This window comes from Sapajus apella, unplaced genomic scaffold (assembly GCF_009761245.1).
Source record: "Sapajus apella isolate SASKATOON/1434 unplaced genomic scaffold, GSC_monkey_1.0 scaffold36, whole genome shotgun sequence".
NCBI classification, from domain to species: Eukaryota; Metazoa; Chordata; class Mammalia; order Primates; family Cebidae; genus Sapajus; species Sapajus apella.
Genome location: NW_022436976.1, coordinates 21102702 through 21117986, shown reverse-complemented (window position 1 = coordinate 21117986; position 15285 = coordinate 21102702). Strand labels below are relative to the sequence as shown.

At 38.1% G+C, this 15285-nt stretch overlaps 1 protein-coding gene across 4 annotated transcripts in view; it reads left to right on the top strand.

Annotated features, from left to right (window-relative positions):
- The window catches only part of RAVER2 (ribonucleoprotein, PTB binding 2), a 116038-nt gene that overhangs the window by 71671 nt on the left and 29082 nt on the right, over positions 1 to 15285 (top strand). The window contains exons 6-9 of one of the 4 annotated variants that reach the window (XM_032296741.1): positions 5793 to 5875; positions 7827 to 7931; positions 8091 to 8205; positions 10302 to 10570. In XM_032296741.1, the coding sequence (XP_032152632.1) occupies positions 5793 to 5875; positions 7827 to 7931; positions 8091 to 8205; positions 10302 to 10570 (572 nt within the window). Of the gene's footprint in view, positions 1 to 5789; positions 5876 to 7826; positions 7932 to 8090; positions 8206 to 10301; positions 10571 to 15285 lie in introns of all 4 variants that reach the window. The other 3 variants (XM_032296740.1, XM_032296742.1, XR_004274624.1) reach the window with 3 other exon arrangements.

The following is a 15285-nucleotide window of genomic DNA, read 5'->3' as shown; positions in this document are numbered from 1 at the left end:
CTATTATTGGTCTATTCAGGGTTTCAGCTTCTTCCTGGTTTAGGCTTGGGAGAATGCGTTGTCCAGGAATTTATCCATTTCTTCCAGATTAACTAGTTTATGTGCATAGAGTTGTTTGTAATAATCTCTGATGATGGTTTGTATTTCTGTGGAATCTGTGGTGATATCCCCTTTATCATTTTTCATTGCATCTATTTGATTATTCTCTTTTCTTTTTTATTAATCTGGCTAGTGGTCTGTCTACTTTGTTGATCTTTTCGAAAAACCAGTTCCTGGATTTATTGATTTTTGGCAGGGTTTTTTGTGTCTCTATGTCCTTCAGTTCTGCTCTGATCTTAGTTATTTCTTGTCTTCTGCTAGGTTTTGAGTTTTTTTGATCTTGCTCCTCAAACTCTTTCAATTTTGGCAATAGGATGTCAATTTTACATCTTTCCTTGCTTCTGATGTGGGCATTTATTGCTATATATTTTCCTCTAGACATTGCTTTAAATGTGTCCCAGAGATTCTGGTATGTTGTGTCTTCATTCTCGTTGGTTTCGAAGAACATCTTTATTTATGCCTTCATTTCATTGTTTATCCAGTCAACATTCAAGAGCCAGTTGTTCACTTTCCATGAAGTTGTGCGGTTCTGAGTTAGTTTCTGAATTCAGAGTTCTGACTTGATTGCACTGTGGTCTGAGAGACTGTTTGTTATGATTTCTGTTCTTTTGCATTTGCTGATGAGTGATTTACTTCCAATTATGTGGTCAATTTTCAAGTAGGTGTGGTGTGATGCTGCGAAGAATGTATATTCTGTGGATTTGGGTTGAGAGTTCTGTAAATGTCTATTAGGTTTGCTTGGTCTGGGTCTGAGTTCAAGTCCTGGATATCCTTGTTAATTTTCTGTCTCGTTGATCTAATATTGACAGTGGAGTGTTAAAGTCTCCCACTATTATTGTGTGGGAGTCTAAGTCTCTTTGTAAGTCATTAAGAACTTGCTTTATGTATCTGGGTGCTGCTGTATTGGGTGCGTATATATTCAGGATCCTTAGCTCTTCTTGTTGCATTGATCCTTTTACCATTATGTAATGTCCTTCTTTGTGTCTTTTGATCTTTGTTGGTTTAAAGTCTATTTTTTCAGAGACTAGAATTGCAACTCCTGCTTTTTTGCTCTCCATTTGCTTGGTAAATCTTCCTCCATCCCTTTATTTTGAGCCTTTGTGTATCCTTGCATGCGAGATTGCGTTCCTGGATACAGCACACTGATAGGTTTTGGCTTTTTATCCAATTTGCCAGTCTGTTTCTTTTGATTGGGGCATTTAGCCCATTTGCATTTAGGGTTAATATTGTTATCTGTGAATTTGATCCTACCATTTTGATTCTAGCTGGCTGCTTTGCCCATTAGTTGATGCAGTTTCTTCATTGTGTCGATGCTCTTTACCATTTGGTATGTTTTTGGAGTGGCTGGTACTGGTTGTTCCCTTCTGTGTTTAGTGCTTATTTCAGGAGCTCTTGTAAAGCAGGCCTGGTGGTGATGAAATCTGTGAGTAATTGCTTGTTCATAAAGGATCTTATTTCTCCTTCGCTTATGAAACTTAGTTGGCTGGATATGAAATTCTGGGTTGAAAGTTCTTTTCTTTAAGGATGTTGAATATTGGCCCCCATTCTCTTCTGGCTTGTTGGATTTCTGCTGAGAGGTCTACTGTGAGTCTGATGGGTTTCCCTTTGTGGGTAACCCGACCTTTCTCTCTGGCTGCCCTTAGCATTTTCTCCTACATTTCAACCCTGGTGAATCTGATGATTGTGTGCCTTGGGGTTGCTCTTCTTGAGGAATATCTTTGTGGTGTTCTCTGTATTTCCTGGACTTGAATATTGGCCTGACTTGCTAGGTTGGGGAAGTTTTCCTGGATTATATGCTGAAGAATATTTTCCAGCTTGGATTCATTCTCTCCATCACATTCAGGTACACCTATCCAACGTAGATTAGATCTTTTCACATAGTACCATATTTCTTGGAGACTTTTTTCATTTCTTTTTATGCTTTTTTCTCTAATCTTGCCTTCTCATTTTATTTCATCGAGTTGATCTTCAACCTCTGATATCCTTTCTTCTTCTTGGTCAATTCAGCTTTTGAAACTTGTGTATGCTTCATGGAGTTCCTGGGTTGTGTTTTTTAGCTCCATCAGTTCACTTATATTCTTCTCTAAGCTATTTATTCTTGTTAGGATTTCTTCAAACCTTTTTTCAAGTTCTTAGTTTCTTTGCATTGGGTTAGAACATGTTCTTTTAGCTCAGAGAAGTTTCTTATTACCCACCTTCCGAAGCCTGTTTCTGTCAATTCATCACACTCATTCTCCATCCAGCCTTGTTCCCTTGCTGGTGAGGAGTTGTGATCCCTTGTAGGAGGATAGGCATTCTGGTTTTGGGTGTTTTCATCCTTTTTGCTCTAGTTTCTTCCCATCTTTGTAGTTGTTGATTTTCAGATGGGGTCTCTCAGTGCACGTCCAGATTGTTGATGATGAAGTTATTTCTTTCTGTTTCTTAGTTTTTCTTCTAACAGTCAGGCCCCTCTGCTGTAGGACTGCAGAGGTCCACCCAGGCCCTGCTTGCCTGGGGATCACCTGCAGTGGTTGCAGAACAGTAAGGGTTGATGCTAGTTTCTTCTGCTATCTTTATCCCAGAAGGATACCTGCCAGATATCAGTGTGAGCTCTCCTTTATGAAGTGCTCTTTGGATATATGTGGGTCAGGGAGCTGCTTGAGGAGACAGTCTGGTCTGTCCTTTATAGGAGCTCAAGTGCCGAGCTGTGAGCTCCGTTGTTCCATTCAGAGATGTTGGACAGGTATGTTTAAGTCTGCTTCAGCAGAATTCATAAATGCCTTTTTTTTCCCCAGGTGCTCTGTCCCCGGGAGTTAGGGCTTTATTTATAAGTTTCTGTTGTGCTGCTGCCTTTTTTCAGGGCTGCCCTGCCTAGTAAGGAGGCAGCCTAGTCACAGTCTGCCTGCAGAGGCTTTGCTCAGCTGCTGTGGGCTCCACCCAGCTACTGTGTGAAGTTCCCTGCTGTCCTATTTATAGGAGCATAGTTAGAACTCCCTCGGCAATCGCAGCCCACCTCTGTAATGTCGTGCTGCCTCGGCAAAGGGGGCTGCCTCAGCAATGGCGGACGTCCCTCCCCCACAGAGCTGGACTGTCCCGGGTTCCGCTGTGCTTGCTGTGAAACTCTCAATCCAGGGCGTTTCAGATTGCTGTTTTTTGTGGGGTTGGGACTGGCGGAGCCTGATCACCTGGCTCCCTGCCTCAGATGCCTCTTTTCTTTTCAGTTGAACGGGCAACTCTGTCTCCTAGGCGTCCCAGTCACCAGTTGAAACAGCGCCCGGATTTGTATGATTTCTCGTGTGTAGGCCCGCTGTGTTGGATGAAACAGCCACTGGAGACTCATGGCGCTTTTTCGCTGGGGAGTCTCTTGGCCTAGCTCCCTGTTTCAGCCCCCTTTTTTTCAGTTGAATGGGCGACTCTGTCTCCCAGGCATTTCAGTCGCCAGTTGAAAAGGTGCCCAGATTTGTGTGAGATTTTGTGCAGAGACCCACTGTGCCGGCTGAAACAGCCTCACTAGGGGCTCGTGGCCCTTTTTTGCCCAGGAGTCTCCTGGCCTGGCTCCCTGTTTCAGTCCCCTTTTTTTTTCGGTTGAATGAGCGACTCTCTCTCCCAGGCGCTCCAGTCGCCTGTTGAAAAGGCGCCGGGATCTGTGTAGTTTCCCATGCAGCGACCCACTGCGCAGACTGAAACAGCCGGGCGGGGATTCCTGGTGCTTTTTTGCCTGGGAATCTCCTGGGCTGCCTCCCTGCTTCAGTGCCCTTTTTATCAGTTGAAGGGGCAACTCTGCCTCCCAGGAGCTCCAATCGCCAGCTAAAACGGCGCCCAGACCCATGTATTTTGAGGGGAGACCCGCTGTGCTGGTGACCCATGGGGCTCCTCCACCTGGGAATCTCCTGGTCTGTGGGCAATAAAAATCCATCTGGAAATGCAGCGTCCACTGACCCTCTGTGCTTTCGCTGGGAGCTGCAATCCTGAGCTGCTCCCAATAGGCCATCTTGGATCCTCTCTCTCCTAGCTGGCTTCTTTATTGCAGCCTGTTTTATTAGCAAGGCCTTTATGACCTGTATCTTGCACTAACTTCCTGTCTCATCCTGTGACTTAAAATGCCTAACTTACTGGGAATGCTCAGCAGGTCTCAGCCTTATTTTACCTAGCTTCTATTCAAGACGGAGGCACTGTGGTTCACACACCTTTGACACATCCCCCTCCCTTTTGTAAGAGAACCCTTAATCATAAGGATTGTAAAGGGATGAAGATCCATCTTCTGTAACTTCTTGAGAGCTGAATAGGGACTATGATATTCTGCCAATTAGGGTCTCTTGTATTCAGGGTATAGAGGAGCTCAGTTAGAAAGCGTCAGTATGTTGAGGGCCATTTGTAACTCTTGAGTTCCAACAAAAGGTGATATCTGGAAGATTAATAAATGTTTGATTTAAGAAAACATTCAGGGCTGGGTGCAGTGGCTCATACCTGTAATCCCAGCATTTTGGGAGGCTGAGGCAGGCAGATCTTGAGGTCAGGAGTTCAAGACCAGCCTGGCCAATATGGTGAAACGCTGTCTCTATAAAAATACAAAAATTAGCTGGGTATGGTAGCATGCGCCTACCCAGCTACTTGGGAGGCTGAGGCAGAATAATCGCTTGAACCCTGGAGGTGCAGGTTGCAGTGAGATGAGATCATGCCACTCCACTCCAGCCTGGGCGACAGAATGTGACTCCATCTTAAATTTAAAAAAGAAAGAAAACATTCAGTAAGCTTATTCTACATTTCTACACAAAGAGTATAACAGCAATATATTCCACAACAGTAGAGCAAAATCAGCAATATTATCCCAAGTAAACTAAATCAAAAGGCTTTCCACAAACTGGGCAACTGTTGGAAACCAAGCTGATATGGGGTTGCTAGCTGATTCCACTGCATGTCCAGAATTAGAATATTGATATAGACTTTTACATTACCCATCCCTCTTGTTTCTTCTCAGCAACAGCCAGATTACTGGTTGGTTCACAGGAATAAGCAGAGTTAGTCTAAATTGCAGAAAAAAAATTTAGAACAACTGATGAGACTAGAATTATATAACAGGTGTACTACCATAGTTCTTGAAACATAATTTTTTTCTCTTTCCAGTTTTCCATTCTAAAAGCATCCCTTGTGAAATGTACTCTGGCATTTATACTCTTAGACTTGGTTATGAGTATTGTTACCATTTATTCGTTTTATCTCTGTGTACAGTTTTGCAGTTTCTTTTAATTTTATTATGTAAATATTTTTGTGTACATATATTGTCTTCTCAATTGGATTTTATGTAAGCTTTTCAAGAACAAGGATTGTATCTTGTCCCCTACTCCTACCCTCTGCCAAAATCCCTGAAATAACTAAAAAAAAAGCTGAGTAAGTAACATGAATTAAGTGAGTATTGTGCTTATTAAAACGTGGACATATTTTGTTGCACTAAATTCTGGAGAATATTAAGCCTAGGTGTGGAGTTTTACAATTATGACAGAAAGGCTTTTGAATTTTAAAACAAATTCCAGGGTTGAATCTCAGGGAAAGATACCTATCACTTTTGACCAATGACAAGGCCACTATGTTATTGAACTTTCAGTGGATTTGTTAATAGTTTAAAGAAATATTCATTTACCCTTTTTGAAGTTTTTTTTAAATTTTTAATTCCATATATATATATTAAAGTTTTTACTTTTATTTTCTCAAAGCAGTTCTTGGAACACCTCACAGCTTGCCACATCTGATGAATCCATCTATCTCTCCTGCATTTTTACATTTGAATAAAGCACATCAGGTGGGTAAATAACATTGAGTACTGAAGCATTAGCTATTTGGGCTGGGCCTGGTAGCGCACACCTGTAATCTCAGCACTTTGGGAGGCCAAGGTGAGCAGATCATAAGGTCAAGAGATGGAGACCATCCTGGCCAACATGGTGAAACCTCATCTCTACTAAAAATACACGCTGGGCGTGGACCCGCGAACCTGTAGATCCACCTACTCAGGAGGCTGAGACAGGAGAATTGCTTGAACCCAGGGCAGGGTGGGCAGCATGGCAGAGGTTGCAGTGGGCTGACTATGCCACTGCACTTCAGCCTGGACAACAGAGTGAGACTCCGTTGTCTTAAAAAAAAAAAAAAAATTGGAGTGAATATTTTGTTTGTTCTTAACACTTAAAGTTCTCAAGAAATTAAATGAGTATTTTGCTTTTAAAGAAAATCTTTAATAAATATAGCTATGTAAAATCATAATGAGTACATCAGATTCAGTTAAGCTAATCAAAGCAGTATAATTTTGTACCACAATAAGTATTATTGATTTCAATTTGTATGGCATTAAGAAGGAAAGTGGTATATTTTTACTAGATAATAGATCAGTTGTTCAAAACAGGGCTTCTTATGTGGTCTTAACTCAAAAAAGTCTTCCTAGAAAGAAAATATAAATGAACAGTAATGCTTAATTCTTAAAATTTAATGAATATTATTAAAAAACTCTATATATGACAATAGAATATATGGTTCCTACTTTTTAGATGAGTATTTTAAATGTGTGTTTGTAGATTTAAATGTCCATAATATTACAGATAAACATTACTCATTAATTTCAGGTGCTGTTTAAGAACATAGAATCATAATTACAAATCAAACAATATATAACAGATGTTTAAAATAAGTTGAATGAATGAATGTCTGGTCCTAAATCCAGCTTTAATTTTCCATCTTTAGAATTTAACACAGGACTTGGTGATACATTATAGAGTTTTTATTCATTCACTCAATGTATTTTCAGTATCTGACATATATGTATTAGACGTTGTGGTCATCATTGAGGCTATGGTGTGGAATGTAATATTTAAAGTCTATGTTATTATATAATTTTAACCATTAGGGAAAACATATTAAAATAAAGAGCGAAGAGTGACATGAGAGGGGAAGTTCAGAGTATTGATAATATTCTCTGTGTTTTAAGAGAAAGACAAAAATGCTGATTGTGTCTTTAAGGCCCATATATTTGAGCTGGCCCTTCCTGCCTCTCAACTCACTGCACATCACTGTCTCACTACAACAGCCTGGTTTTGGTCGTCAAAGGACCTTGTTTTCTCTTTCTTTGGTCTTTGCTTCTGCTGCTCCTTCTTCCTGGAATATTTCTACCCCATCATCACCTAATTCCCCCAAGATTTCAACTACAGCCTTCAGATCACAGTACAGGAATTAGTTCCTCCAAAAAAACCTTCCTTGAATCTCCCAGGCTAAATAAAATTCCTCCACTATTCTCAAAGCCCCTTGTACTTTTCCTTCATATGATTACCATGTGTAATCATATGTTTTTTGATTAACTAATGGCTCCCTTCCTTAGGGGATTTTAAGATCTATGAGGGCAGATCTTATTGTATTTCTCACTAAGTAACACAGTGTCTGGCACATAGAAAGTGCTCAATAAATCTTTGTTGAATGATTAAGTGAATAAATAAATGAATGAATAGAATGTCACTGTCATTGAAACCAAAAAGGGGTGAGAGGAGGGGAAGAAGGGTGAAAGAATATAGAATTCATTTCATGACTGCATGGCCCCTTTCTGTATACTATTAACAGAAATAATTAGCTTTGCCTGATAAGTTGGAAAGTGAAATATTATGTTTAGAAGCAATTACTTTTACTCAGATTGACTGGAGAATTGAACTTCAGAATGAATTGGGTTATACAACAAGTAACTTCTCAAGACTAACAATGTTTTGTCATTTTCACAGAGCTCAGTTATGGGTAATACTTCTAATTTATTCCTTCAGAATCTTTCTCATATACCACTGGCACAACAGCAATTAATGAAGTTTGAGAATATTCATACTAATAATGTAAGTATGGTATCATTTTTTTCTCTTAAAATCGGTTCATTTCTTTTCTAGAATCAGGCTATGAATCAGGTTGTTTACAAATGTTCACATGTGTAGCTTTTTTAAGGTTATATCTTACGGCCATGGGCAAAAATCTTACTTTTTTTTCTTCTTTTGTAGAAACCAGGCTTACTTGGAGAGCCCCCAGCTGTGGTACTTCAGACTGCACTAGGGATAGGGTCAGTGCTTCCATTGAAAAAGGAGTTGGGACATCATCATGGAGAAGCACATAAAAGTAAATGATGTGTATTTACTGAGAAGTCAGTAAACAGTCAGGTTTGAGATTTAAAAATAGTTTACCTATGTTCTACTTTTATATACAGGGAGGTCAAATTTGAGTTTTATTTAGTTGTTTAAAATTTTGAGAACCCTCTTGGCTTTTCTGTTTTTAATATGGGTAAGTTATTGATGGACTTGCTTCCATGTCAAAATAAGACTTTCCCTGTTGGATATGCTTTAATATTTTATGCAGGTTCATAGCAGTTCAAGGTAAAGACACAGATCCATTTGAGACTGACATGCTGCTCACTGGGCTGAGAGCACATATGGATCCATTTAATTGTTGCCTAGATAAGAAACCCTTCACTTTTGTTTTTAAAAATCTAGTATTTATTAATTTGAAGTTTGATTATTTGTATTATTTAAAAAATATAACCTGTAAATCAGTAGTCAAAACTAATGTGTATACTATGTGCTTCTAAAAACATGGCAAACAAAAAGTTTTTTTGGTAGGAAAACAGGAGGAGGGTGTTATACTAAGACTTCTTATTTGAATGTCATTTTGAAAGGCATTTTCAGTTTGAAGCTTAGTTGAAATTTGCTTAGAAGTGAGCATGCTGAGTAAAAACAGAAGGGCCACCAGTAATTTTTAAAAAAAAAGTCAATTAAATATGAGTAGCTTCCTGAACCTTTTGTTCAGTGGTCAAATAACTTAGTTCTGACTGTTGAAATTGACTGGACTAAAGTTAAGCCAGTAAAGAAATTTGGTGACATGATGGGGTATGTCTTTCCAATAAATTAAATTTTCTATGTCTCAAAGCTTATGTAAATGTATATTATTTGTGTTAGATTAAATAATAAACTATTTGCTTTAGTATATGCTGCTTTAAGAACACTGAAAAGTCAGTGTCCAAATAACTATATTGCTAAAACTTAGGGGAACCAAAGTATCCATCTCTAAATGATTATTACTAAAAATAATTGAAGAAATTTGTTTAGTAAATTTGTAAAATGGTAAATCTGACTTAGTTGTCAATTAGCTTTTCCCATTTAATTTTGACCTATAAATTTTTTAAAAAGTGGAATAGTTCAGAATTTTCCCATTAAAACTTTTATTTGCCAGCCTTGGCAACATGACAAAACCCTGCCTCTACTGAAATACAAAAAAATTAGCCAGGCATGGTGGCACATGCCTGTGGTCCCAGCTACTCAGGAGGCTGAGATGGGAGAATCACCTAAGCCCAGGAAGTCGAGGCTGCAGTGAGCCATGATTGTGCCACTGCATGCCAGCCTTGGCAATGGGAGTGAGACCCTGACTCAAAAATAAACCAAAACCCTTTTATTTATTCCAGAATTTCATGTTATTTTCTAGAAATAAAAACATAAAACTTTCGGGTATTAATTTTAGTATTTATCTATTTAAAAATGCAGATTTTAAAAAAGAAACCAGTGGTATGCTGATAAGTGTTTAACAGTCATCTGTCTAGATTGAAAAAAGGTCTTGATTTGTAGCACTGCTGTGTGTGAATACTCTGTGACTGATTTCAAGTTATCAATATGACAACACTGAACTTGATACCTGTGATATAATATGTATTATTAGCTCTCATGAGCTGATAGAAGTCAACTAACCAAATTAATTATTGGATTCAATCAAACTTTATTGAATTTTAATTTCAGATAACTTTTTAAACTTAAAACTTAATTATTTCCTTCAGTTATGGAAGCAGTCAAATTGCAATGACTAGGCATTAAAAAAAGCACTAATATATCTTAAATGCCAAAAATTACACAAACTTTGCTCTCAGCTTTAACAATATGTAATTAAAAATTATATATAGAATTTTAAAATTTAAAAATTTTATATCATTGAGGTTACCCTGAAAGTTGCTGAAAATAAGAGCATCATTACCATTGTAGGTAGGTTTTTTCCGCACCCCCCCCCATAAAGGAAACTCCTAATTAACAACCTCTAACCTTACTTTTTGCTGTTATCTAACAGGTACAAACTTGGTTTCTCTGCATTTGGCTCATAACTTAACAAAATCAAAAGGACTATTGTGAATAAATATTTTCTAACTAAAAGCTTTTTGCATTTGTGGTTTGCTGCAGCAACTAGCCTGATTCCAACTCAAACAACGTTAACAGCTGGAATGGGCATGTTACCATTCTTTGCAAATCAGCACATTGCTGGACAGGCTGGGCCAGGGCACAGTAATACTCAGGAGAAACAGCCAGCCATGGTGGGAATGGCAGAAGGAAATTTCTCAGGGTCGCAGCCTTATCTTCAGAGCTTTCCAAACCTTGCTGCTGGAAGCTTGCGTGCGGGACACCATAAACAGCAGCAAAGCCAGCCAAAAGGCACAGAGATAAGTTCAGGGGTAAGAAAACAGTGTGTACACACAGATGTGTAAATATATTTGTGTAAAATGAGTTATGTCTCTTATAAATAATTTAAATGTGGATTCTTTATTCCTTGTAAGAACAACATAATGTTATTTATAAGGCTTTCTAAGTACATAGTAATGCTTTCTTTAAAATATACTTTTTTCTAAAATATGTATTCTGTAGCTAATCAAAGTATTTTAATATTTAAAGGCAGAACCAATTTTATCTGAAAAATATTAAAACCAGCTGTTAAGCTCTGATTTGTTCAAATGAATCTGGCCTGTCTTTTATTTCTGGAATTTTTTACCCAATTATTTTATTGATTTATATACCACTGATATTTGTAAATGTTATAAAAGTAGGTTGAGTAAAATACATCTAATTTTTATTATATTTGTACCCTAAAATACTTTGGTTTGTAAGTGGTATAAAACTTAGGCTTAAGTAGTTTTTAAGGAAAAAAAGCCATGTAGTTTCTTGTATTCATATGTCAAAATAATACTGAATTTGTAAGACATTTTAGTGTTACCTAGTCATAGCAAGAGGTATGGCTAGAATGCACTACAATTGTACTTTGAGAAAGCTGAGGCAATTCTTTTTGTTTTTTTTGAGACTGAGTTTCACTCTGTCTCCGAGACTGGAGTGCAGCAACGTGACCTTAGCTCACTGCAACCTCTGCCTCCTGGGTTTAAGCGGTTTCCTTGCCACCCTCCCAAGTAGCTGGAATTACATGTGCATGCCACCACCATGCCCAGCTAATTTTTGTATTTTTAGTAGGGATAAGGTTTCACCATGTTGGCCAGGCTGGTCTTGAACTCCTGAGCTCAGGTAATCTGCCCGCCTCGGCCTCCCTAAGTGCTGGTGTTACCAGTGTGAGCCACTGCACCCAACTGGCAATTCTTTATAGAATGAATTTTAAAAATGTATCTGCGCTATTCATTTCTTGGGTTATTGAGGGAAATTTCACAAATAAAATTCATATATGAATACTTCATATCTCTTTGCAACCTTTAATTCCTTGAAAACATCATGAGTCTTTAGAAGAATTGTGATTCACATAATGGGCAAATGAGCCTGTCTGCAAGAGGACAGCCAAAATGGGGGCAGGTTCTGGAAAATGAGTCCTGTGAAGAATAATTCAGGGGAAATGGATATATGGAACCTGGAAAGGGACAACCGAACATAGACATTGTTAAACCTATTCAAAGAGTAGTCATATGGTATTGTGTGTACCTCCAGTGGGAAGAACTAGCTATTAAGTATAACATACAATAAAGCAGATTTAGGCTTAATATAAGAAAGAACAATTCAAGCTTTTAAGCAAAGAGGAAGTTTAACTGTTTCACAGAGATGTGAATGCCATGTCACCAAAAACAATTAAGCAGACCCCAGGCAAGCATCTGTAAAGGATGTTGTGTTAATAGAAATGATTCCTCTTTCTGTCAGTAGGGGTTGGACCAGGTAACCTCAGTGTTTTCTAATTATGAGATTTTAGACTTGGCTGAAATAATTTGCTTTAGATGGTTAGACCTGCATCTTTAATATTGTGTTGACCAGTAAGTCTTGAGTCTACCTTTTTGTTTCCAGAATCACCTCTAGTGGTAAAAAAAAAAAAAAAAAAAAGGAGAGGTTTGGACTCCAACTCCACAACCTTTGAGAATTTTATTCAGGGAGATAGGGATGGCATCTACAGTTTCTGTTTATTGTGGTAAAATATACATAATATAAAATTTGCCATTTCAAGCATGTTTAAGTGTAGAGTGCCGTGGCATTAAGTACATTCATATTGTTGTGCAACATCATCGCTCTTCAGCTCCAAAACCTTTTCATTATCTCCTACTGAAACCTGTACCCGTTAAATAATAACTCTTCATTTCCCCTTTCCACTAGTCCAGGTAACCACTGCTTCTACTTTTTGTCTTTATGAATTTGGCTATTCTAGGTACCTAGGTGACAAAATATTTGTCCATTTGTCCTTCTCTGTGTGGCTTACTTCACTTGGCATAATGTTTTCAAGGATCATCCATGTTGTAGCACGTATCCAAATTTCCTTCTTTTCTAAGGCCTAATAATATTCCATTGTGCGTATATGCCATGCTTTAATTCAGCCATCCATGGATATGTGGGTTGTTTCTACCTTTTGTTTATTGTGAATAATGCTGCTGTGAACATTGGTATCTGAGTCCCTGCTTTCAGTTCTTTGGGGTATATACCCAGAAATGGGATTGCTGGATTATATCATAATGCATGTTTAATTTTTGTTGGAACTGTCATCCTGTTTTCCGCAGCAGCTGCACCATTTTACATTCCCTCCAGCAGTACACAAGGATTCTAATTTTCCAATATCCTCACCAACACTTGTTTTCTGTTTTAGCTGTCTGTAACAAAAATACTATAGACTGGGTGGTTTAGACAACAAACATTTATTTCTCACAATTTGAGAGGCTGGGTGTTCTAAGAGAAGGTGCCAGCAAATTCAGCGTCTGATGAGGATACTGTTCTGACTTTCAGATGACTGTCTCTTCATTCCATTTTTACATGGTACACAGCTGGAGCAAGCCCTTTCATGTCTCTTCTTATAAGAGCACTAATCCCATTCTTGAGGGCTCTACTTTGATGACCTCATTACCCCCCAAAGGCCCCACCTTCTAAGACCATCACATTGAGGCTTAGGATTTCAACATATGAATTCTGGGGAGACTTAAACAATCAGTTCATAGTTACAGCCAGCCTAATGGTTGTGAAGTGGTATCTCATTGTGGTTTTGATTTGCATTTCCCTAATGATTAGTGATGTTGAGTATTTTTGTGTGTGCTTATTGGTCATCTGTATATTTTCTTTGGAGAAATGTCTATTAAAGTTTTTGCCCATTTTAAATCAGGTTCATTTTTGTTGTCATTGTTGGGTTTTTAGGAGTTTTCTATATACAGTTGACCCTAGAACAACATGGGTTTTAACTGCACAGGTCCACTTATACTTGGGTATTTTCCAATAAATACAGTGGAAGATTTTTTGGAAATTTGAAAAAATTTGAAAAAATTCACAAATGAACCCCATAGCCTAGAAATATTGAAAATAATAAGTTATGTATGTCATGAATGCAAAAAATATGTAGATATTAGTTTATTTTGTAATTTACTACCATAACATACACACAAACCTATTATTAAAAAGTTAAAATTTGGCCGGGCGCAGTGGCTGATACCTGTAATCCCAGCACTTTGGGAGGCTGAGGGGGGTGAACCACAAGGTCAGGAGTTCAAAACCAGCCTGGCCAATATGGTGAAACCCTGTCTCTACTAAAAATACAAAAATTAGCTGGGTGTGGTGTCAGCTGCTCAGGAGGCTGAGGCCAGAGAATCACTTGAACCCAGGAGGCAGAGGTTGCAATGAGCTGAGATGGCACCACTGCACGCAGACTGGGTGACAGAGCAAGACTCCATCTCAAAAAAAAAAAAAAAGTTAAAATTTATCAAAAGTAACATACATACTTACAGACCATAAATGGCACCATTCACAGTTAAGTGAAACGTAAACCAACATAAAGATGTGGCATTAAATCATAACTGCATAAAATTAACTGTAATATATACTGTACTACTGTGATAATTTTGTAGCTACCTCCTGTTCCTACTGCAGTGAGCTCAAGTGTCGAGAGTAGCCACTTACAATGCTGTGTGTTGCTAATCATCTCCATGTGAGCCATTCATCTCTCCAGTAAATCAATTATTGCAGTAAAAAGTGATGTCTGATAATGCTTGCATATTTTTCGTCATGTTTAGTGCAATACCACAAACCTTGAATAACATCCTGGGATCCGTACAAAATGCCACTAATGATACTAGAAGTGCTCAAGAAGCTCAAGTCATGACATTGTAAGAAAAAGTCGAATTGCTTGACGTGTACCACAGATTGAGGTCTGCAGCTGCTGTTGTCCACCATTTCAGACAGATCCGTCTTGTAAACAGAAGACATAATTATTTGTATTGATAAACACTACAATGCTGTAAATGTATTTTCTCTTCTTTATGGTTTTCTCAACATTTTCTTTTCTCCACCTTTATTGTAAAAATACAGTATGTAATACATGTAACATACAAACTGTATTAATTGTTTGCTGTTGGTAGGCTATGAGTAGTTCATTTTTGGGGTAGTTAAGGGTTATACATAGATTTTCCACTGTGTAGTGGGTTGGCATCCCTAACCCCCATGTTGTTTCAAGGGTCAACTGTACTAGAATCCTTACACCTAACTAATTACATAAAAATATACTGTTACACATTTTCAAGAAATATGTGTTTCTAGCATTATCTAAATATGGAGCTGGAGTTTATTAAACTCGTTTATTTTGTTTGATATTATTTTTACTACCAGAGTTTAAAAACTTTGCATTTGTTATTTGGTCATAAAATATTTTAAAAAAATCTAAATAGAAATATTGGTAACAGGCCGGGCATGATGGCTCATGCCTGTAATCCCAGCACTTTGGGAGTCCAAGGCAAGGGGATCATGAAGGTCAGGAGTTTGAGACCAGCCTGGCCAACATGGTGAAACCCCATCTCTACTAAAAATACAAAAAAATTAACCAGGCCTGGTGGTATGTGTCTGTAATCCCAGCTACTCAGGAGGCTGAGGCAGGAGAATTGTTCGAACCTGGGAGGCGGAGATTTCAGTGAGCCAAGATTGCACCGTTACACTCCAGCCTGGG